This window comes from Micromys minutus (assembly GCF_963924665.1).
Source record: "Micromys minutus genome assembly, chromosome: 24".
NCBI classification, from domain to species: Eukaryota; Metazoa; Chordata; class Mammalia; order Rodentia; family Muridae; genus Micromys; species Micromys minutus.
The window spans coordinates 10,097,599-10,120,438 of NC_137959.1; the positions used below are offsets into that span (position 1 = coordinate 10,097,599).

Here is a 22,840-nt window from a genome sequence, read left to right on the forward strand (position 1 = left end):
TCACTGGGCAGGCTTGAAATTCTTCGAGATCTTAAAAGAATAACTAGCTAGGCTGGATGGTGGTAGTAGTGATTGCTTTTAATCCCAGCAGTGGAGATTAAAGTGAGATTAAAGTAGGGGGATTTGTGACCCTTAAACTCACTTACACAGAGAACCCTGTTTTGAAAAGAAAGAAAATGCAGTATGAGACTGTATGGTTGTAGTACTGGAAGACTGAAGCAGGGTGACTGAGTCAGGGAAAGCCTTTTATGTCAGGTATGTTGGTTCATACCTCTAATCTCAGCATTTGGAGTGCAAACTTGTTGAGTTTAACTAGCCTGATTAACTAGTGACCAGATCTGTATTGAGAGAAGATGAGACTACATAGTAATACTCTTAAAAATTAAAAACAAACAAAAACAAAACAAACAAACAAACAAAAAAAACACCCACCACTTCTGAGTTAAGGTTCCATGGACAAGACTGGGGAGCTGTGAAATTACCCTGGTCTGCCTTTAGTCCTTAGCTATCTACTGCTCACATCTGACATGTTATTTGGAGCAACCAGAATCGGAATTCCTAGACAAGCCCCCAAATAAACTCGGAGCTTAATTGGTAAAGCCGTGCAAGTTGGGCACTGGAGAGCAACTCTAACCGGAACTGGTGAGCAGAGACAGACGGATTCCTGAGGTTCATTGTCTGGCATAACCAGTCTAGCTGAAGGTCATTAGCCAAAGACCTGTTTCAGGATGTAAGATGCATGTGAGTTTGCTCAGCATGTACTTTGGCTGCTTGGTGTTCTCTTTGATTCTATATCCTACATAAAAGTGATGGAGAACTGACTCCACAGAGTTAATCTCTGACTAAATACACTACACGTGGTCTGTGGTGCATGGAAGCACACACAATCAAAATTTCGGACAAGAAACTAAGATGGGGACTGAAGAAGACACTCCATCCATCTTAACCTCAGGCCTCTAAATACTTAAAAAGCATAAACTCCAGGGCTGGAACGGTAGATGATTAGTGCTTAAGAGCATTTCGGCCAGATGCAAGATGCATGCTTTTCACCTCAAGAGAGGCAGACAGGTCACCTACCGAATCCGAGGCCATCCTTGATTACTTGGATTTCTAGAAGAAAAGCATTTGGTCTTGTTGAGGATGCAAATTAGGTTACTAGCACTGACACGAGGCGGTTGTCACCCTGTAAACCTAGTTTCAGGGGATGCCAAACAGCAGAAATAAGCTTTTAAAACAAGAGAGTCGTGCATGGTTAAAAAAAACATTGCACACCGAAAGAGGGCCAGCACGGAGTTAGACATTTGATTTCCAAGCCAGTATCAGGCGGAAGGTGGATTCTGACGTCTTCTAACGAGCGCCGGAAGTGATCTCGCGCTGCCTAGGAAACAAGACGCGGCCCTGGCCGAACCCGAGTAGCCGCGCCCACCTTGGCGCCATGGAGCTTCCCTCTGGGCCGTGTGGGGATCCTCGCTCTTGTGAGAACCAGTCGGACCCCGAGCCAGACCCCGACCCTGACGCTCAAGCTGAGGCCTACGTAGCCCGCGTGCTCACCCCGCCCAAACCTGGCTTGACCCCGCGGCGCTCGTCGTTGCAGTCTATGTACTCCGCGTCCCTGGGCGTGCCGGAGCGAAAGGCTGCCTCCAAAGTCCCGGCCGTGCGCCTGCCGGGCCTCCTGAGCCTTCCCCCGGAGCTGCTACTGGAGATCTGTGCTTACCTGGATGCACGGGTCGTGCTTCATGTCCTGCCGTGCGTGTGCCAAGCGCTGCACGACCTCGTGCGTGATCGAGTCACCTGGAGGCTACGCGCTCAACGCCGCGTACGCGCACCCTACCCGGTGGTGGAAGGTACGCACACCCCTGGGAACAGGAACTCTGTCCAGGTCAGGCTTCGGGTGGGAGAAAGAGCTACCTGGGCTGTGGGTGGGCACCGCTTCTGAAGCCGACTTCGAGGCTGTTCCAGCCCTGCCTGGAGATAGAGGAATTTTTGGGTGCTGCCTAACCCTTATCAACCACAAGGCAGATACTTGGTTTCCTCAGGAAGTGCTCTGGACCTGGGATTTCTAAATGTAAGATTCTAAGCTTCCTGGGTTTGCGCTTTGTTAACACTAAGGCTTTAAGCCCTCATGGGGATAACTCTCGGACTTCTTGGATTGTACTTGGAGTCAGAATAAATCCAAGGAATTTCCAGGCTTTAGAAACAATTTAAGGCACAAGCAGCACCTAGCATAACAAAGCCCTTGACCCCTGGAGTGTTGACTCAGGATCGGTGAAGAAGAGATTCTATACTCCCAAATCTTGAACTAGCCTTGGAGGTTTAGGGATTGAGATCATTAATACCAATAATCTTTCAGTACTGGATCTAGCCTGTCACCTTTTCTATTTTATTTTATTTTGGGACAGCTTCTTATGGCTGGCTCTGTACTCCTGATCCTCCCTCCTTAGCGCTGCAAGTGTTGGGCTAGCCTTGTCATCTTTGCAGAGCTGCTGTGTTGTTCCTTCTGCACTTGAGTTCATTGGTTTCTGGAGGAAAAGACAACTTGAAATTGATGATTTTGAGTTTTTGTTGTTGTTTTTAAGGGTTGTACAGACGTGCTCAGGGTTTTGGGTATGCTAGGTAAATGCTTTATGACATGTCCCATCTTCAACACCACTTTGACATATTGTTGATCCTGGTATTACTAGGTTCTTAGGCTCTTGATTCTTCTAATCTGGAAGAGTTTGATTCTACATACTTCTGGATTAGGGAGTTGACCTCCAACCCCTAGACAGATTTACATATAGCTTTGATAAAACAGGTTCTTGGACCTCATCTAAACCATTGCATGGCTGACCTGGGGCTTTGAGTCTGACTTGGAAGGGAGGGAGAGCTACTAGGGATAAAAGCCAAGGGCCCTGTACTTCTTAGGTAAGTTCTCTACTGCCAAGCCAGACTTACCATTCCTTGGTTTCTGTGTCTTGATGTGGCTTCCTAGTTTATAGTTAGAAGTTCTGACTATTGTGTCCCTGGATCTGGGTCAGGTGGCTGAGGCCAGAAGGGTTGGTTAGTCTTGAGGCCCCTGGAGAGAATTGAGAGTGAAGTTGCTGTCACCTGGGCTAGGGTTTGAGAATGAAGCCTGGTTTCTTAGAGCTGGTCCTGCATGGGAGATGGGTGGTCAGGTAGCCTGAGGCAAAGCCAGAGTCTGTGCCTGTTTGGGGTAGGGGATGGGATCCAGGGAGCATTCTATCTAGGTCTGGTGAAGGTTGGGCTCCGTGGCAGCCAGGGCTGGACTCTATCAGCTGATGCCCACTGAATATCCTGCTCATGGTACTCCATAGGGGAGAACTTCGACTGGCCAGCTGCCTGCATTGAGCTGGAGCAGCACCTGGCCCGCTGGGCAGAGGATGGACAGCGGACGGAGCACTTCTGCCTGGCTGACGGCCACTTTGCTGCCATTGATGCAGTGTTGTTGCTCCAGGTGAGGGGAGCTGAGGTGGGAGGCCAAGAAGGGCAGGAGGTGAGGAACCTCAGCAACAACTCCAGGCTCTCCTTCCAGGGTGGGGCACTGTGTCTGTCGGGCTCCCGGGATCGAAATGTCAACCTGTGGGACCTGCGACATCTAGGGAAGGAGCCCAGCCGAGTTCTGGTGAAGGCCTTGGGTACCCAGGGCAATAGCACACACAAGGTGAGCCATCTTGAGGGGGCATAAAAACAGGCTGGGAGGGTGCTACAGCCGAAGGGTTGGGTTTTGATGTCAGATTGCATAGACTTGACTTTACCTCTGCTGCTGGTATAACTTTTGATGAGTTCAGTTTTTACTGTCCAGTGGGTAGCTAAGATGAAGATGAAAATGGACTCAGTATTAATATGCATAGGTCATAATTTTGGTTGTTGGCACACAATAGTTGCTCAATAAGTTGCCAGGTATACCTCCAGCGGCTGAGTGCAAATAGGTAGTAGTTGTGAGTAGTTGTCACTGGGGTGAGCTAGCCTTAAGTATTACTGCTTTTGTGAGAAGCGTCTGGTGGAGGGTAACTCTACCCATCATCAAGGTAGTCTGTGCCCATGACCAGCGGACTGAGTGCTGAGTTCAAATGTCTACTGGGTGGGTAACTTATGTCTACAATACCAACACTCTCCGGAAGCTAGAGGTAGAGGATTGTTCTGAGTTTGAAGCCAGCTTGAACTACCTAATGAGTTCCAGGCCAGTCTGGACTATATAGCATCAGATTGTTTCAAAGAGCAAGGACTGCCAGAGTGTAACTCAGTGACAGAGGACTTGCCTAGAATCTGTTGAAGCTCTGGGTTCCATCTTAGCAAAAAGAGAGGGGTTGGGGGCACTAAGAGAGACCAAGAGGTCTCCCTAGATACCACTGGAGATATGTGTTCTTGTACCCAGGCTGTGACAGGCTTGCAGAGTCAAACCCTAACCCCACACGGTGGTATTTGTTGTGAGTCTCTATCTGTCACAGAGCTCCGCTCTGGTAGTCTTCAAGAGTTTGTTTTTGTTCTTTGAAACAGTTTGATGTACAGTTGTTTGCCTCCCCTTCTGACCTTGGTTTCTGTCATCTGTGGGAAGAGACGATTATGTAGTGTGGGAGTTACGTGTGTTACAGCAGTGTCTGTGAAAGTGGGCATGAGGGAGGAAAGCTGTTCATCTATTAGATCCTTCTCTGCAAAAGCAGGATGATCCAGGCTTCCTCTCTTGGGCTTTGGGAAGGAGAGAGCCATGCGCTGTGGTACAACTCTTAAAGTGAGGGGTCTTATGTAACTGTTGTACCTGCTCCTGCAGGGCTGGGTATGGTCGCTGGCAGCGCAGGACCACCGTGTGTGCTCCGGTTCTTGGGACAGCACCGTGAAGCTGTGGGACATGGCGGCCGATGGGCAGCAGTTTGGAGAGATCAAGTGTGAAGGGGCCCGGGCAGGGGGCCTGGGTGGGTAGAGCCCTGCCCAGCCATCACCCCAGCCTTGTGTGCCGTGTGTCCCCAGGGGCAAGGCGGCAGTGCTGTGCCTCTCCTACCGACCTGATATTCTGGTGACTGGTACCTATGACAAGAAGGTGACCATCTATGATCCCAGAGGTGAGCCTTTAATCCTAGTGCTTCGAAGGGAGAGAAGCAGATCTCTGAGTTCAAGATCAGCGTGGTCTACATAGTAAATTCCAGGCCAACTAGGGCTACACAGTGAGATCCTGCCGCAAGACAAAAACAAAAGCAAAAGAAAGGAAACAACGCAAGAGAAAAGAGCATGGGGTTGGGTGCAGGGGCTGAAGCAGTTAAGAGCACTGGAAGCCCTTCTAGAGGACCTGGGTTGGGTTGGGAAGCATCCACATGGTAGCTAACAACCATCTGTAGCTTCAGTTTAAGAGGGGGCATTACCTTCTGGCCTCCATTGGCACTGTGTACACGTCATGCACAAACGTGTAGGGAAAATATTCAGACATATAAAGTAAGGAGAAAGAGCAAAGCCTCAGAATAAGAAAAACTGAGTCATTTGAGGATGACATAAGCCTGTTTGCACTGCATGTCTTTCCCGTGGCTGTGCGACTTTCTTGTTCTGGGAATTGACCCTTGTACCTCCCTCACACTGGACAGATGCTTTGTCCCGGAATTGTATTCCCTTTTCACTTTTTTCATTTTGAGGCAGGCTCTCATTGTGTTGCCCAGGGTGTATATTAGGCTGGCCTCCACCTATTAATCCTCCTGTCTCAGCCTCCAGACTCCTGAGTAATTGGTATTACAGGCCTGCACCATGAGGTCTGGCTGATGATTAATCCCTTCCCCTTCCCCCATCCTGGGATGGAAGCCAAGGCCTTGTGCTGGCTAGGCTATTGCTTAGCTATTGAGCTGTGTCCCCAACCTAGCCTCAACTGAGTCATTTAACTCCATGAAACTAGGGGACCCTGAGCTGGACTTAGGCTTGGGCAGAATGTGCTTAGCTCAGTCTTGGGAGAAGCTGGTGGGGTTGGGGTGGGGGGAGGTATCATGGAGATGGGGCAGGAAAGGACAAAAGCCTGTAGGACCTAGATCTAGGTGGGGTGTGAGGGTAGTGGTCAGTTGTCAGGTGAGAGGCTGAATGGGTGGAAGGTTTTCCCAGGGGAGATGATAGCCCAGATCCTTGGTGGGCCTAGAGTCTCTGAAGGGCTGATGTCCTCCATCTTCCCTGGTCCCTCATCACGTTCCAGCTGGCTTGGCCCTGGTGAAGAGCCGGAGGCTACACTCCAGCGCTGTGCTAGCAGTGCTGGCAGATGACAGGCACATCATCTCAGGCAGTGAGGACCACAGTCTGGTGGTATTTGATCGTCGAGCCAATAGCGTCCTGCAGCGGCTGCAGGTGGGTGCAACCCTTTGCCGTGGGTCAGAGGAGAAGCACAGCCCAGTCTGCAGTTCCTGACCTGCCTTATGCCTTGTCCTTCCGACAGCTGGACTCGTATCTGCTCTGCATGTCTTATCAGGAGCCCCAGCTCTGGGCAGGTGACAACCAGGGCCTGTTGCACGTCTTCGCCAACCGAGATGGTTGCTTCCAGCTTGTTCGGGTCTGCTAGGACCCCTGTCTCTGCCTCCCCTTTGACTCCTTGGGTGTGGAGGGCTAACCATGGGAGAATTCCACCTGAGCGTCACCCATCCTTTCTCCTCTAGTCCTTCGATGTGGGTCACCGGTCTCAGATCACAGGGATCAAACACTCGCTGGGGACTTTGTACACAACGTCTACTGACAAGACTATTCGGGTGAGAGAACACTGGTCCATACAGACCCCCTCCCCTCAGTCGGCTAGGGCACATACCCTGACCTCTGCCACTTGTCCCTGTCAGGTTCAGGTGCCCACAGATCCACCCAGGACCATCTGTACCCGAAGCTACCACAACGTGTTAAATGGGGTAAGGTCCTGCCTCAGATAGCCTGCTGGCCTACCAAGAACCCAGGCCATTTCCTGATTCTACTGTCACTGTTCCCCAGATCTGTACTGAGGGCAACGTAGTGGTGGCTGCATCTGGTGGCATGTCATTGGAGGTCTGGAGGTTGCTGGCCTGAAGAGCTGGCTGGACATGGCTGTGGATGGATATTGGTATATACTGCCACTGAGGCCGCACCGGTGCCTCTGCTCTGGAGGAACTTCCTGCTATTGGTGCTGCTTCTGCCCGACTCCACAGACTTGGGACACAGGAAGCCCTAGAGCTGGGCTCACACCTGTGCCTGCGGGGGAGACATTCTAGTTTTAGTGACCAAGGGGACTATTTCTTACCTTCCACTTTTGGGTTTTGTTTTGTTGAGACAGGGTCTCATGTAACCCAGGCTGGCCTCATATGCACTGTGTTTGAGGCAGGCCTTGAATGCCTGATCCTGCTGCCTAAGTCCCAAGTGTTGGGATTACAGGTGTGCCACCATGCCTGAATGACCCATTTTGTTAGGATTTGGATTTCTCTCTCCCACAGGAATGAAGAGAAATAAACCTACTGTGCAGTTGTTGGAAACTGGAGTGTGAGCTTTCTGTGATGGGATGTCTGTGCCTCTTTGGGTTTGTAGATGTGTCTGAGTGGGTAGGAGGGTAACATGCCAGGGCTGAGGTGCCAGCTGTTCTGTGTATACATGACAGAAAACTCAAGGGCCGTGGACACCTGTGTCTGATGTAACTTAGTGAGGTGGTGGGCTGTGTGGCATATAGACTCTGACTCATCCCACAAACTTCATAAGTTTTTATAGAGAGCAGACACGTGTTTCAACCACCCTGTAGGTATGTGGCAGGCAGCCATAGTGCAGGTCTCTTCATGCAGGGCTCTAGGTGGACAGGTAAGTAAAGCTGTGACTGGAAATGGGCGTAGGAGGAGACATGACAGGTGTGCACTGGTCCCCAGAGACCTGTGGTACCTCCCAACCTCCCATTCATCACACACAGATTGCAACACAGGAGCTGTCATTTTTATTGAAGACCTTCCTGTGGTATCCAGGGTAATAGGGGCAGTAGCATTATTGTGGGTTCATAGGATAGCACAAGGTTTCTTTTCCTTGAAAGGGTTGGTGGCAGCTGGGATGCCCACAAGGAAGGGGTCACTCTTGGCCTGCTCCGTGCAGAACTGCAGCAGATCTGTGGCTGCCTTGGATACCTGCAGACCCCATCAAGTCAGCCACATTCGGGTATCCACCTGCTCCCTGCACAGCTGTGCCCACCCCCAGGCTTGTCCCAGCCCTCACCTTTATGCGGTTGATGCCTGCTTCCATCCGCAGTTGTTCGACTGCCCGGCGGGCCTGTCCAATGTCACTGCCAATGGTCACCTTGCTGGACATCTGGGAGAGGGTGAGCAGGGTTGTGCAAGCCTGAGACTCCAAGCTTCTGTAGCTCCTTCTCGGTCCCCAGCTACTCCTGCTTTCTTAAGACTCCTGAATATGCTTGGCTGCCTGCTCCAGCCTCACCTACCCTGCTCTGACTCTCTCCCCAATACTGACCTGGCTTTTTCAACACCCTTCCCAGTCCCTGCAGAGACTTTGAAGCCAGGACCCAGTGAAATGTCACCAGTAACAACAGTGGCAGCTGCTGTGACAGAAGGGGTCTGTTCCCCAGGAGGCCCAGTGGCTGCTTTGGTGTCACATGTTTCTTGGCTCCCCTGGGGGACTTGGCTACATGCCTGATGGATGTGGGACTGACTTACTGGTTATCTGTGGACTGTCCCCAGCAGACCTTCCTCCCTGCTTCTACCCCCTAAGGCTCTATGTTCTCTGGCTCAGCTCTTCTCTGAACTCCAAACTGTCTTTTTAATAACCCTTCTCCACTCCATTTTAAAGTTTTAATGGAGTTTGAGATGGTCTTGTAGTCCACACTGACCTTGCCATCATGCCCAGATGACTCTGTGTCTCCCCAGACCTGCATCCCAGCTCAGACATCCAACTTCAAAGCCTCCATCTCTCAGGCACTTCTGTTTCTGCCTCATGTACTATCATACCAACCTTTAAGTGAGATTCTCAGGCAGGTTCCTGCTCTAACTGTTCAACCATGCCCACTGGTCTGAGCCCGGACAGTACCTGTGTCAGTTGCCAGCTTTTCTATTCCCTGCTTTATTTCTGGCTGTTTGGGATATGGCAGTGTCCACCTGTGATCCTGTCACCATGGAGGATGGCTTGGGCTACATAAGTAAGGCTCTGTCACCAAAACCAACAGTCTGGGGTGGGACTGATTGGCATTATGTATTCTAAGCTACACCAGAAGCTGAGCTGCAAAGATTGTTTACTGGAAGCCAGGATTTAGAGGACAGCCTGGGCCACAGGAGGACCTTGTTGAGAAAATGTCTCTCGATTTGAAGCCTCTTGCAGTAAACTCATCCTCTGCACAGTCCACAAGCTGCTGCCGCGCACTACCTACTGGTATTTCCTGTTATTTATATGATCAACACCATTATTAATCCGACAGGGGCTATATCATTTAGACTGGTCTTTGACTCCTGGGCTAAGATGGCGCTCTGATTCATCCGCTTGAGTAGCCAGCCTGGGTACTCCCAGCCTGCTTATCATCCTTCCCCGTACCCCAAGGATTATCTTGACTCTGTTGTGTTCATGTTCCTGTGTTCATTCAGTTGTTTATTCTTTCATTCAACAGTGTATCAGCCTGGCTGAGCCGCTACAACAAAACCCCACAGACTGAACTGTATAAACCCCAGGAATTGTTGGCTGGGTGGCTGGAAATCTGAGGTCAAGGTGCTGGTGTTGATTTCTCTATAGCTTTAGCAACTTCTTTTACATTTTTTCTTTAAAATTGCATTCATTATCCCAGCCCTCAGGAGATAGAGGCAGGTTGATCTCTGTGAGTTGAGGCTAGCCAGGTCTACATAATAAATTCCAGCCAGTTGATTATATGATGAGACTGTCTCAAAAAAAAAAAATATTGTGTCAGAGGACAGCTTCTGGGAACCTGTTCTACCATGATGGTCTTGGGGATTGAACTTGGGCATCCAGGCCTCCTGACAAAGGGCTTTACCCAGTGAGTCATGGTCTTACCAGCCTGGAGGTCAACTTCTTGCTGTGTCCCCACAGCTTTTCCTCTTGCAAATCAGTGTTTACCTGAGCATAACGGCCATTACCATCTTAATCAGAGCAGCCTTGGTTACCGTCATCGAGCCTGTTCCCTAGAGGTGTGGTATCATCAGAGTCTCACTGGGGTTCAGGTCACTCTGCTTCCTTCCTTGCCACCCCCAGATGCACGAAGATCTCCCCCCAGCCACATATGGTATTGGGCACTGCTAGCATATATAGGTTAAATGAAGGAGAGGCCTTTATCTGTGCATCTTTGGAGAATCTGTCTGCAGTCTTTATACATCAGGAATTTTCTGGGTCTCCTGGCCTTGGCCAAAACACCTTGTGCTTGGCAGTTTTCTTCAGCTTAGGTTACCAACTCCTTCATCCACCTTCATACTTTGAGAGAAGGAGGGGGGAGGGGGGAGAGACAGAGGTAGGCCAGCAGACCACCTCAGATGTCACTCTCAGAAGATATTCACCTGGTCCCCAGACCTGTATGTATAACCTTGTGCATGCATGGCATGCTTATGGAGGTCAGCAGATAATGCATGGTAGTCCCGACTCCTTTTTTTTTTTTTTTTTTTAAATATTTATTTAATGCATATGAGTACACTGTAGTCTTCAGATACACCAGAAGAGGGCATCAGATCTCATTACAGATGGTTGTGAGCCACCATGTGGTTGCTGGGAATTGAACTCAGGACCTCTGGAAGAGCAGCCAGTGCTCTTAACCACTGAGCCATCTCTCTAGCCCAAGAGTCTTTTGTTTGTCATGTGCCTTTGGCTACCGAGCCATTCTGAAGTTCCCATCCCTAAGAATCTGCCTGTCTGTTTCCCCAGAGCTGGAATTACTGGTATTGGCACCCCCCCCCCCCCCACCCCACACACCCTTGAGTTCTAGGAATTGAATGCACATATTCAATTCACACTCTTGCTTTTTTGCAAAGTAAGGATTGTACTGACAGCTATTTCCTAGCCATGCCAGGCCCTTTTGTTGAGTCAGGGTATTGCTCTCTATAGTTCAGGCTGGCCTGGAACTCGGAGATTCTTCTGCCTTCAACTCCTGATTGCTGTGTCCCAAGCCCGGTTTAACTACTTAACAATTTCCTGTTTCATCAGACTGTGGTCATCAGGAGGGCAGAGGCCTTGTCCATTGCTAAATCTCATCGCCTAACCATTTTATTTCTAGTGTAGACTACACAAACTATAGGATTAGGGGTGCCCTGCCCTAGGCCCAGTATATCATTAAGAGGATGCATGAGATACAGATTCTCAGCAAGGTTCTTGCAGTAAAAAGATGGCAGTCATCCCTGCCTCCCCAGATACCCTTGCTCCAGTGAAAACTGAACTATGGCTAGAGGGGAAAAAAGAGGAAGCAACGAAGTTTGTTGAGATTCGGAGAAGCATCAAAAGAAGATACTATTTTTTTTGACAAAAGGTTGCAACTAACTCATTTTTTTTACTGATGCAAACCCCTTGTGTCCAAGGACTCTGTCCTAGAAACAATCACCTTGCTCATGGGGGACAAGAATATCTGGACAGACAGCTTGCAAACTAGGCACTTTGATCTGCTTGAAGCTGAATCTGCCTATAGGGAGTAACAGCTCCTGGACCATTTGTACGAAACAGGAATAAAATGGCCACTACCAGTACCAAAGGCACTGTCCAGGGTCACGTGACCAAGTAGCTTCCGGTGGTTCTCCCTCCTTCCTCCTCCCCCCTTGCCACCCCCACCAGCTCTGGAGTCGCATTTCCTGGGCTCGTGCCGAACACGCTGAAAGATTTTGCGGGTCCCAGGGTGCCGAGGCTACTGTGACCTGAGAGCAGCAGCGAGCGCATGGAGGGGATCCCGCCGGAGGCGGCGCCCTCCTCGGCGCTGGCCGCGGTGCTCAAGCACAGCTCGCCGTTGCCGCCCGACAGCGCCCAGGTCCAAGGTTACGACTTTAACCGCGGCGTAGATTACCATGCGCTTCTGGAAGCCTACCGCACCACCGGCTTCCAGGCTACCAACTTCGGGCGCGCGGTGCAGCAAGTCAACGCCATGGTGAGGCACGGGGCCACCCGGGTGGGAGGCGGGGCCGCCCCGCGCGGACTTCCTCCCGAGTGTCCGGGAGAGGCGGAGTCCTGGTGAACGAGTGTTCTGCGGTGGGTGGAGCTTGGGGTTAAAATCAAGACAGGGCTTGTAGGAGGAGCTTAACGCAGGGAGAGCCCTGGATTTGCTCTTCCCAGTGGAAGGAGACTTGAAAAGAAGATAATTGTGTGGTTCCCAAAGTGACAGGACCTGGACTTGGAATGGGAGGGTTAAGGACTGCACTGGGGTTGTGCTTTGGTTTTGTAGTAGTTTCCCTGATTGTAATCAACCCCTGTTATCCAATCCACTGGTTCCTCAACTGAAGTTTAGAGTTTTAGTGCAACTCTTCTGTGCCCAGATTGAGAAGAAGCTGGAGCCACTGGCAGTAGATGAAGATCATCACGAAGACCTGACTCAGAGCCGCCGCCCACTCACAGGCTGCACCATTTTCTTGGGCTATACTTCCAACCTCATCAGTTCGGGCCTCCGTGAGACCATTCGTTACCTCGTGCAGCACAACATGGTGGGTCCACGTTAGATCTGTGGCCCCAACCTCTTTGGGCCAATAGACAAAATAGTATTTATTGTTCATTTAAGAGAAATGACAAGGCTCAAGATAGAGAGTATCTGCTGTTCCGTGGAAGATTTGGGTTTGGATTCCAGTAACCACATGGTGACTTACAACCATCTTTAATGGGATCTGATGATGCCTCTTTCTTGTGTGTCTGAAGAGAGGGACAGTGTATTCACATGCATAAAATAAATCTTAAAGGGAAAAAATGGGTGTAAGGAAATGGACTGTTGCTTTTAGACATACTGGCAGTCCTCTCTGAGTGCTGGGATCACAGAGTGCTACTTTTTTTGGCTGTGGGTCTGCTTTAAGCAGAGGACTGGGCTTGAGTTGGTTTTGTTGTAGAGCTCGTGCTTTGGGTCTGGATGAGCTCAGGCCATTGTTAGGGATGAGGATCAGTGTTGCCCGTGACTACAGGTGGATGTATTGGTGACCACTGCTGGAGGTGTGGAAGAAGACCTCATCAAGTGCCTGGCACCCACATATCTTGGCGAGTTCAGCCTCAGGGGAAAGGAGCTCCGGGAGAATGGGATCAACAGGTAAGGCTCAGAGTTGTGGTGGGGGCAGGGAAGCTGGGCTGAGGGTCCTAGTGACAGATGCCCACATGGTTCCCATTTCCAGGATTGGGAACCTGCTGGTGCCAAATGACAATTACTGCAAGTTTGAGGACTGGCTCATGCCCATTCTAGACCAGATGGTGCTGGAGCAGAATACAGAGGTAGGCTGGGAGGCTCAGGACCTGCATGGTAGTCAGAGGACATAGGAGCTGACACTGCTGTTCTCTCCCTTGTTAGGGTGTGAAGTGGACACCTTCCAAGATGATCTCCCGGCTTGGGAAGGAGATCAACAACCCGGAGTCTGTGTATTATTGGGCCTATAAGGTGGGTTGGGTGAAAACAGTATCCCGAGAGTCTCTATCATTATTCTTAGTCTTCCCAGGTTATACGAGGAGCATTGACCAGAGAGGATAGGTGCTGTGTCACTTGGCTGCAGGGTTCTAGCTGTGCCCCTACATTCTTGGAATTAACAGAGTACTTTAGGAGTCAGTGGAACCCGACCCAGGGTGCCGTGCTCCCGGGGACGGTGCAGCTCAAGCGTCTGGACAGTAATCAGGCACTGCTCAGTGTGCCAGCACCGTCCTCAAGTCATGTGTGCTTTCCTCACATCTGCCTTCATGTAAAGCAGAGGTCCATGACCATAGAGAAATCAAGTGGCCTCCTTAGGTCGGGAGGGATGCCACTGGGTTGGGGATCAATTTTTCTGGGGTGTGAGCTGTAGCTGCTAACTGGCCTGTCCCCACCAGAACCACATCCCTGTGCTGAGTCCTGCGCTCACAGATGGCTCACTGGGTGACATGATCTTCTTCCATTCCTATAAAAACCCAGGCTTGGTTCTGGACATCGTTGAAGGTGAGGAGCTAAAGCCCTGGGAGAAGGGTGAGGAAAGCCCACTGAGGCCAAGGCCTGACCTCTGCCCTCTCTCCCAGACCTGCGACTCATCAACATGCAGGCCATTTTCGCCAAGCGCTCTGGGATGATCATCCTGGGTGGAGGTATGGTCAAGCACCACATCGCCAATGCTAACCTCATGGTGAGTGGAGTGGCCCTTGGCAGGCCGTCCCCACCCTGTTACAAGAGATGGTATGCTAGGCATGCACTTCAGCAGTGGGCTAGATGGACCAGAATCCCTGTCCTCTTTGGAGTTATGTTGGGGTGAGGCAGGTCAGACAGCCATAAGTTACATGCATGTGAGGACTAAGTAATGTCAGTCAGGCAAGGTGACTAGTCATAGCTACTTGGGAAACTAAGGCAGGAGGAAGGCTTGTCCATAGTTCAGGGCCAACTTGAAATGCTGTGACATGAAAAGAATGCTGTTTACTAAAGGGAGTGTTGAGACAGTCTTCTGGAATCGTAAGCTTGAGCAGAGACTGACGTGTTACCCACCAGCCTTATGGTTATGTACGGGAAGAGCATTCTCAGAGAGGGAACATCTAATGCAAAGGCCCTGAGACAAGTAGTGAAGGCTGCCTAGACGTTACACTGCGCAGCCAACTTGGCCTGTGGAACTGTCTGAATGAGATCAGGACTCAGGAAGAACATATTTGCAGAGGCCCTCTGGTGGCTGTGGGGTGAGAGTAATGGATCTGAGGCACAGAACAGTGCTGTAGTGGGAGCAGAGGTAGGTGTGGTCTCCTGCAGATGGTTTGTGGCAGCCACCGAGCCATCTCTCCAGCCCTATACACTATTCTTACTTTGTCTGTGTTTTAACTGGTTTGTCACATGGGGTGCTCAGAAGTGGTACATTTTGGTTTACGGTAGGACAGCTTGTATGCAGGTGGTGGTTGTGTTGGAAACATCATCACCTGCCCATGAACCTCAGGCACTGATGGGCCCTTCCTAAAAGCTCTCTAGGCCTTCCTCTGTGTCATACCCAGCCCGTGTGGCTCTGGTGGTGCCTCTGTCTATGGTTTCTGACCAGGCCTTCCTCTATACACAGCGGAATGGAGCTGACTATGCTGTCTATATCAACACAGCTCAGGAGTTTGATGGCTCAGACTCGGGAGCCCGGCCAGATGAGGCTGTCTCTTGGGGCAAGATCCGGATGGATGCACAGCCAGTAAAGGTAAATGGTGGCTGACCAGGGTGCAGGGTCCATGGGATAGCCCATGGCTCCATGGCTTACTCAGGTCCTCTGCAGGTCTATGCTGATGCTTCTCTGGTTTTCCCCTTGCTGGTGGCTGAGACATTCGCCCAAAAGGCAGATGCCTTCAGAGCTGAGAAGAATGAAGACTAAGAAGATTGGTTAAGACTGAGGCTTTTTGCCACACCTTTATTTATTAACTTTATATACCAGCCCCTCCCTGGGCCCACTCCTTGGTAGCAGCATCTCTAGAATAAATGGTCTTTTTGTTGGGTTTTCTGAGTTGTTCTGGATCTTTGGTGTCAGGTCCTTAAGCCTCAGCCTGCTCCACCCTCTGCCTCATAGGTCTCTTCTCGCCAGTACTGGATGCTGCCTCCCATGGCAGTCAGAAGGCAGGGTTCTGTGGGATGGTAAGCCAGCGACTGTACCACATGAGAACCCACAGGCAGGGCCAGTGCCAGAGCACCCTAAGGAATGAGTGGTAGGGAACAATTACTATCAATTAGTCTCCTTGAGATCTAGCCTGAAGTCCTCAGTCATCTCTTCCCTGACTTCTTTTGGTGGTGCTGAGAATGCTAGGCAAATCATGCCATTGAGCCACCCACATCTTTGGCCTAGAGACTGCCAGCCATGGACATACAGAGGCCCTAGCTCAGTCTTCCTTGTGACCCACCTGGAACCAGCTACAGGCACCATCTTCTCAAGTCCTTTAGCACATATGCTGTTCCCCTTGCTTGAGTGTCCTTCCTGATTTCCCCTCATTCATCCTTCACATTCCAGCTTAGGAGGCTGAGGCAGGATGAATTCAAACCCAGCCTGGGCTACAAAGTGAGACACATACCTCCACCCTCTGCCAGAGGTCCCAGCTCAAATACCTGTCATCACTGCTCCTTTCAAGCATGGGAAACACACAGCTGATACCCTTAGCAAGGAGCACAAGGGGAAGGCTCACCTCCACCAGGTCCCAGAAGAAGACTTTGCCATCCTCAGAGCAGCTGACCACGTGTGTGTCTCGCTCACTCAGGCAGCAGTCCAGCTTGTACTGCTGATTCTTATGGCCAACATACCTAGCAGCGGGGGTGGGAGGATCAGAAGGGCTTGTTCCACCCCAGAAGTGGGGTGAGGGGGAAAGCCAACCATGGAGACTCACTCGCCCAGCAGCTCCCCTGTGTCTTTATCTAGAAGCCGTAGAACAGAGTCCAGGCTGGATATCAGCGTGCACTGCCCATCCCGGCTGAAGCAGGTGCAGGTGATGGGGCCTTAGAGAGAGCATGGCAGGCAGGTGAGGCTGGGGACTCTTGCCTGTCCCACCACTTGCCTTGACTGTCCCACTGGCCTCTGGCCACACTCACTGCCCACGTAGTCTGAGGAGACCTGCCCCATCCTTAGGTCGTAGCGCCTCACGCGGCCATCCACAGAGCTGTAAGAAAGGGTAGATCCAGCCTAAACAATTGCAACCGTTTTTATTTTATTTTATTTAAGGTTTATTTATGCAGGAATATATCTTATAAAGATTTAGTTATCATTTTTCCAGACAGGCTTTCTTTCTGTAGCCCTGGCTGATCCGGAACTCACTCTGTAGACCAGTCTGACCTCTCAGCACGCACAGGCCCTAAGTTTCATACTCAGCATCTCAAGCAGTAAAAACAAACTGAAACTATGAGCAGAAAGGGTAGCCCAAAATCTGCTATCCCTGGTAGATCCTGAAATCAACCTACTATAGATACCAAAGAAACTGTATTCTCAGAGTGCGACTCCTTCCTCATCTCCAGGACCACCACCATCTTATTATTTTTTTTTTTGAAAAGTTAAAAATTCCTTAATTTTTTATTCTTGGTACCACTACCACAATTTACAGGGCAATGTACCTGATGTAATGAAAAGAAAAAGAAGAAGACAAAGCTACAACAGATAGAAGACCTCAGGAGTGTCCATCTAACTGACACTACATTGCATCAATCAATAGCTGCACTTTTTGCAAACTGGCTGTGACAGTCCTGAACAAGAAGGGTTTCCTGTTTAAGCTGCAGTAACTTTTCTGACTGTGGATCATCGTTCCTCCTGTGGCAGATTTTTACAGTTCCTCTAATGCGTTTACGACGACTGTCTCAGAGTGACCTGAATCTATCCTGACACCTCCTCACTCTCTGTCCTGCTAAGAACTGTAGCCGTTTCTGTTTTAAAACCTTCTGCTTCCATATCCACTACTTCCAGCTCCAGATCCACAGCCACCTCCACAGGGACTCCCTGAGCTTCTGTCACCTTAACTGCTCCTTCATGGGTCCATAATTTGATTGTTGCTGTCCACTGTCATTTCCAAAGTCATTATGGTTCCCACCGCCACCAAAATTCTCTCCTTCACTGTAACCATCATCTCTTCCTCCTTCACCGTATCCACCGCCTTGGTTTCCATATCCTGGTCCCCCACCTCCATAACCTCCTCTACTGCTGTGACCAGGGCAACCACCATAGTTGCACCATCACCTCCAAATTCATTATATCCACCATCACCACCTCCATAACCACCTCTGCTGCCTCCACCTCCACTACCAAAGTTTCCTCCACGACCCATAAAGTTGCCAGATCCACCCCCTGACCTCTCTGTGATCCAGCAGACTACATCTCTTGTTTAGAAAGGGCCCTTTTCACTTCACAATTATGCCCATTAATAGTGTGGTATTTCTGAACAACAATTTTATCAACTGTGTCATGATCATCAAAAGTTACAAAAGCAAATCCTCTCTTTTTCCCACTCTGCCTGTCTTCCATAACTTCTATGGTTTCAATCTTGCCATACTTTTCAAAATAGTCTCTTAGATTTATATTCTTCCATATCCTCTTTAATACCACCAACAAAAATTTTCTTCACCATTAAATGGGCACCAGGCTTCACAGAATTCTCTAGAAACAGCTCTCTTTGGTTCCACCACATACCCATCGACCTTGTGTGGCCGAGCACACACTGCAGCATCCACCTCAACACAAGAGTAGGTCACAAAACCAAAGTCTCTGGAACGTTTTGTTTGAGGATCTCATAACCACACAGTCTGTAAGTGTGCCCCATTTATCAAAATGTTCTCTTAAACTGTCATCTGTGGTTTCGAAGCTCGGCCCACCAGTGAACAGTTTCCTCGGCTGCTCTGGTTCCTCAGGATCATGGCCCTCCATTTTGAGACTGGACTCCTCTTCCAACTTGAGTTTGATATCACCATCTTATTTTTGTCTTGTATAAAAGTTTTGCCTATAATCCTTAATGCCCACACCCCCAAAGCAGCTTTCTCCTATTTTTGAGACAGGATCTCAGAGTCATGCTGGTCTCATATTCACTTTGTGACTGAGTTTGTCCCTGAACCTCTCTCACATGCTAGGATTACAGGCGTGTCCTACCACACACCTGGCTCACCACCTACCACACCAGGAATTTTGGAAGCATAGCCACTTCTGCCAGTCTTCCTCTCAAAGAAATAAGGCATTTCACCACTCTTGGAAAAATAAATGTCCAAATGTCCCCTGCAGGCCTCCAGACCCTGTTCTGCCATGCCTTCAGCTCTCATCTGGCCTAGCTGCACCTGCCAAGTTCATCTTGGGATATGTGCTTGCTTTCCCTCCAGCTAGCCACTAGGCGGCTCTAAGTCCACCCAAGCTTGGTCTCACCAGGCCTTCACTGGCACCAATTCTACCTTTCTGCTGTCTCACAGATCGTCACTCCTTCACTTTTGTCCCTAATGTGACTAGATATTGTACTTATGCTTGATCTTTCTCTATTTATTTATTTATTTATTTATTTTGAGACAGGGTTTCTGTGTGTGGCCTTGGCTGACCTGGAGCTCTGCACACTTCTGCTTCCTGAGTGCTAAGATTAAAGGCATGTGTCTCTACTGACTAACTATAGACAGGCTGGCCTTTAACTCTTGGCCCTGTGCCCTGGCCTTCTCAATGCTGGGAAGATATCATTACATCTGCCATAGTTGGCACTCAGTAATTTTTTTTTTTTTTTTTTTTTTTTGAGACAGGGTATCTTTAGTCCTAGCTGGCCTAGAACGTGTTATATAGACCAGAATGGCCTGGAACTCAGATCCACCTGCTTTTGCTTTCCAAGAACTGGAATAAAAGGCACATGTCACCATGCCTGCCTGGCTCATGGTTGCATTTATTTATGTAAAATTTAATCAACTTTTTGGATTAATTTTTATCTCATATACATGGATATTTTATATATATGAACCATGTATGTGTCTGGCTTCCTGGAGAGGCCAAAAGAGGGGTTGGATTCTCTAGAACTGGAGTTACAGATGGTTGTGAGCCACCATGTGGATGTTAAGAATCAAACCTGGGTTCTCTACAAGAGCAACAAGTGTTCTAAACCACTGGACAATCTTTCCAGCCCCCATGGCTGCATTTACTGACTGTCCTGCTAGACAGGACAGACTAGAAACTGCAGCTTTCAGTGGAAGAAGTTACCCAGTCTCTACCATTAGGTAGCCTATGCTGAACAAGGAGATCTAGAAAGGTCCAAGCAGGTGGCATCAGACATGGGACTTGAAGGTGAGAGTAGCCAACCAGATGCAGCCAAGGAGAGAAGTAAAGTACAGAGACCATTGTGTTTGCTTAAGCTCTTGAGCTGGGCCACAGTGTGGAGTCCGCCACAACCAAGTTCCCTATCACCAAGCTGAAATTAAGTGATGTCTGTGAGCCTGGGAGAAGTCCCAGAGGGTTAAAAAGCAAGACTGGTGATCCAAGTTTGATCTCTGGAAACCACTAATAGCTGGATGGAGTAGGAAGATCTAGTGTCTTAGCATGATTCCTGGGTAATGGGGCTGGGGACAGAAGATTCTCCTGGAAAGCCAAGGGCCAGTCAACCTGGAGTACATAGCATGGCAGAAATGGAGAGAACAGCCTGTCCTCTGACCTCTACATGTCTGCACACACACAATACTAAAAATAAATAAAAAAAACCTCCAGCCCCAGAGACGTCTTTGACCTCTGCTGATACCTCCCCATCATACACATATCCCCCCATACAGATGCATCTACACTATTTTAAAAATTTTTATGTGTATTTGTGTTTTTGCTTGCATGTATGTTTGTTATCATGTGCATGCCTTGTGTCTCACAGGCCAGAAGAAGGTATCAGGTCCCCTGGAACTGAAATTACAGACAATTAACTGTAAGTTATCACACGGGTGCTGGGAATTGAAGCTAGATTTCTTTGGAAGTGCAGCCAGTGCTTTTAACCACTGAACCATCTCTCCAGCCCTCATGTCTTTGATCTTTTGGGATTTTATTTATTTATTTATTTATTATATATAAGTACATCATTCATTCATTTATTATATATAAGTACATCATTCATTCATTCATTTATTATATATAAGTACACTGTTGCTGGCTTCAGACACACCAGAAGAGGGCATTGGATCCCATTACAGATGGTTGTGAGCCACCATGTGGTTGCTAGAAATTGAACTCAGGACCTCTGGAAGAGCAGTCAGTGCTCTTAACCACTAGCCATCTCTCCAGCCCCTGGGATGCTTATTTTTGATTTACTGAATGGTCTGGGCTGGGCCAGGCTTTGAGGTGACACCTAGAATTGCATCAATGGCAGTAAAGAGGCAGAGCAGGGAACATTGCCACAAGCCCAGCCTGTTGTATATAATGAATTCCAAGACGGAGTGGGTCCCTGTCAGAAAAACAAAAACATATCTAGGCTGGGATTCAGCATTTGTGTGTCTCTCTCTCTCTCTTTCTCTCTCTCTTTCTCTCTCTCTCTCTCTCTCTCTCTCTCTCTCTCTCTCTCTCTCTGTGTGTGTGTGTGGTGTTGTTTTGAGACAGGGTTTCTGGGCTGGAGAGATGACTCAGCGGTTAAGAGCACTGACTGCTCTTCCAGAGGTCCTGAGTTCAAATCCCAGCAATCACATGGTGGCTCACAACCATCTGTGATGAGATCTGATGCCCTCTTCTGGTGCGTCTGAAGACAGCGACAATGTACTCATATATAGTAATTTAAAAAATCTTTTTTTAAAAAATCTTTATTTATTTATTTTATGTATGTGAGTACACTGTAGCTGGCTTCAGATCCCATTACAGATGGTTGTGAGCCACCATGTGGTTGCTGGGAATTGAACTCAGAACCTCTGGAAGAGCAGTCAGTGCTCTTAACCACTGAGCCATCCCTCCAGCCCTAAAAAATCTTAAAAAAAAATAGACAGGGTTTCTTCACATATCCCTAACTACTCAGAGATCCAAATGCCTCTGTCTCCTGAGGCTGGGCATTAAAAGCATGTATGTGTCACCATGCCCTTCATGGCTCATTCTGATACTCTCAGCACTTGGGTGGTAGAGGCAAAAGAAGATTAGGAATTGAAGGCTGTCTTGGATTACAAAAGGCCCTGTCTCAACCAAACTCTGGCTTCTATGACCTCCAGTGGCACCAGGGCAAGGAGTGTGGCACTGGACCTACTCACCCTGCCAAGATCTCATGGTCTGACACCTTTACACTGGATATGCCGTCTCTGGCTTCATCTAGTGTCTGCACTGGCTCAGGCTTCCGAGATCGACAGTCCCAACATCGCACACTGGAATCGATAGAACCTGTAAGGCCAACATGAAGGTGAGGTCAGGGTTGGGTCTCTGGGTAGCAGCCAGTTTCTTGCTGTCTAGACCGCAGACTCACCAGACAGGATGACTGTGGCCTCTTCATTAAACTGAACGGTGTTCACCTTCTGAGAATCAGGAATTACCAATTTAGAGAAGTGGGGCTTTTGGAGGATTGGGATAAAGGTAAGGCTCTCAGTGCATGTTGAAGCAAGGGCACATGTTTTAGGTAGGGAAGGTTCTGGGGAAACTGGAAGGAAGATAGTGCTTGGTGGCTGCCAGGGTATACTAGATGGGCATATGGGGAAGACTGTAATGGAAGGATCTTCCTCGTACCACCTATGCGCTAATATGGATCTCCACAATGCACACGTTAATGAGGGTCTTCTAGTTTGTACTCACTCCGGCGTGGCCCCGAAATTTGCGCACGACCTGCCCAGTTGCTACATCCCACAGCACCACCGTCTTGTCCCCGCCACCAGAACAGAGATGGCTGTTGTCAAAGGAGCTGAAGAACGGTAAAAAGAAGGTCAATATCCATTCACGATCCTGGCCTCTGCGCTCCTTATTCCGGTCTGGCCAGGGGCTCACCCGGCTGCATCCAGCACTTCGTAACCGTGGCCACTGTACGTCCGCAGCAGCGTCCCACGCAACGGGTTCCACAGTTTTAGAGTTTTATCGCTGCCGCACGTCAGGCAGTAGTTGCCATCCACTAGGAAAGAGTAGGCAGGGGTTACCCGACCGCGGGGCTCAAGTGGAGGGACGCCCGGGATGAAGGTGAGATTGCTTACCATTAAATCGCACGGCTCGCACCGCGCCCTGTCCGCAGTCCAGCGTCTTCAACCGTTTCTGCGGCAGCTCCGGTGCCCTAGGCTTTGGCTCAGGAAAAGCCATACTTTAAGGGTATTAGACCGCTGCCCGCTTTACTACTGTTTGTATGAGACCGCCTTCCTTCCAAGCTTTCAAAAAAAAAAAAAAAAAAAAAA

The 22,840-nt window shown here is 49.4% G+C and overlaps 4 protein-coding genes and 1 pseudogene across 5 annotated transcripts; 2 read left to right on the plus strand and 3 right to left on the minus strand.

Moving 5' to 3' along the window:
• Positions 1–1,435: 1,435 nt before the first annotated feature.
• Positions 1,436–7,353, plus strand: FBXW9 (F-box and WD repeat domain containing 9; the record flags this gene model as incomplete). The annotated part of the gene is made up of 10 exons (XM_080937233.1): positions 1,436–1,844; positions 3,315–3,454; positions 3,533–3,661; positions 4,769–4,881; positions 4,966–5,057; positions 6,161–6,309; positions 6,398–6,511; positions 6,615–6,704; positions 6,789–6,854; positions 6,934–7,353. 10 exons carry the CDS (start codon positions 1,436–1,438, stop codon positions 7,006–7,008), a joined length of 1,377 nt encoding a protein of 458 aa, XP_080793359.1. The 3' UTR covers positions 7,009–7,353.
• A 599-nt stretch (positions 7,354–7,952) lies between these two features.
• Positions 7,953–8,259, minus strand: GNG14 (G protein subunit gamma 14; the record flags this gene model as incomplete). Its single annotated transcript, XM_080936943.1, has 2 exons — positions 7,953–8,078; positions 8,167–8,259. 2 exons carry the CDS (start codon positions 8,257–8,259, stop codon positions 7,953–7,955), a joined length of 219 nt encoding a protein of 72 aa, XP_080793069.1.
• A 3,452-nt stretch (positions 8,260–11,711) lies between these two features.
• DHPS (deoxyhypusine synthase) lies at positions 11,712–15,534 on the plus strand. The gene is made up of 9 exons (XM_080937206.1): positions 11,712–12,022; positions 12,408–12,572; positions 13,038–13,159; positions 13,242–13,338; positions 13,415–13,501; positions 13,924–14,029; positions 14,107–14,210; positions 15,117–15,242; positions 15,318–15,534. The coding sequence occupies exons 1-9, from the start codon at positions 11,816–11,818 to the stop codon at positions 15,411–15,413; spliced, it is 1,110 nt and encodes a 369-aa protein (XP_080793332.1). The 5' UTR covers positions 11,712–11,815; the 3' UTR covers positions 15,414–15,534.
• On the minus strand, positions 15,448–22,795 carry WDR83 (WD repeat domain 83). Its single transcript, XM_080937210.1, has 9 exons — positions 22,646–22,795; positions 22,446–22,566; positions 22,257–22,362; positions 21,934–21,982; positions 21,725–21,851; positions 16,613–16,680; positions 16,411–16,519; positions 16,213–16,327; positions 15,448–15,727 (listed from the first exon to the last, which is right to left on the minus strand). Exons 1-9 carry the CDS (start codon positions 22,746–22,748, stop codon positions 15,578–15,580), a joined length of 948 nt encoding a protein of 315 aa, XP_080793336.1. The 5' UTR covers positions 22,749–22,795; the 3' UTR covers positions 15,448–15,577.
• On the minus strand, positions 17,440–18,428 carry LOC308436329 (heterogeneous nuclear ribonucleoprotein A3-like; annotated as a pseudogene). The gene has a single exon. The product of its transcript is annotated as a heterogeneous nuclear ribonucleoprotein A3-like (transcript).
• Positions 22,796–22,840: the final 45 nt, after the last annotated feature.

Bases quoted from the DNA above. Each gene is read 5' to 3' on its own strand.
- DHPS (XM_080937206.1), top strand. From the start codon at position 11,816: ATGGAGGGGATCCCGCCGGAGGCGGCGCCCTCCTCGGCGCTGGCCGCG. The intron at 13,160-13,241 runs GTAAGGCTCAGA...TCCCATTTCCAG, and splicing joins CGGGAGAATGGGATCAACAG to GATTGGGAACCTGCTGGTGC. The intron at 14,211-15,116 runs GTGAGTGGAGTG...CTCTATACACAG, and splicing joins TCGCCAATGCTAACCTCATG to CGGAATGGAGCTGACTATGC.
- WDR83 (XM_080937210.1), bottom strand. From the start codon at position 22,748: ATGGCTTTTCCTGAGCCAAAGCCTAGGGCACCGGAGCTGCCGCAGAAA. The intron at 16,681-21,724 runs GTGAGTAGGTCC...CCTTTCTTACAG, and splicing joins GACCATGAGATCTTGGCAGG to CTCTGTGGATGGCCGCGTGA. The intron at 16,520-16,612 runs GTGAGTGTGGCC...GCTCTCTCTAAG, and splicing joins CTCCTCAGACTACGTGGGCA to GCCCCATCACCTGCACCTGC.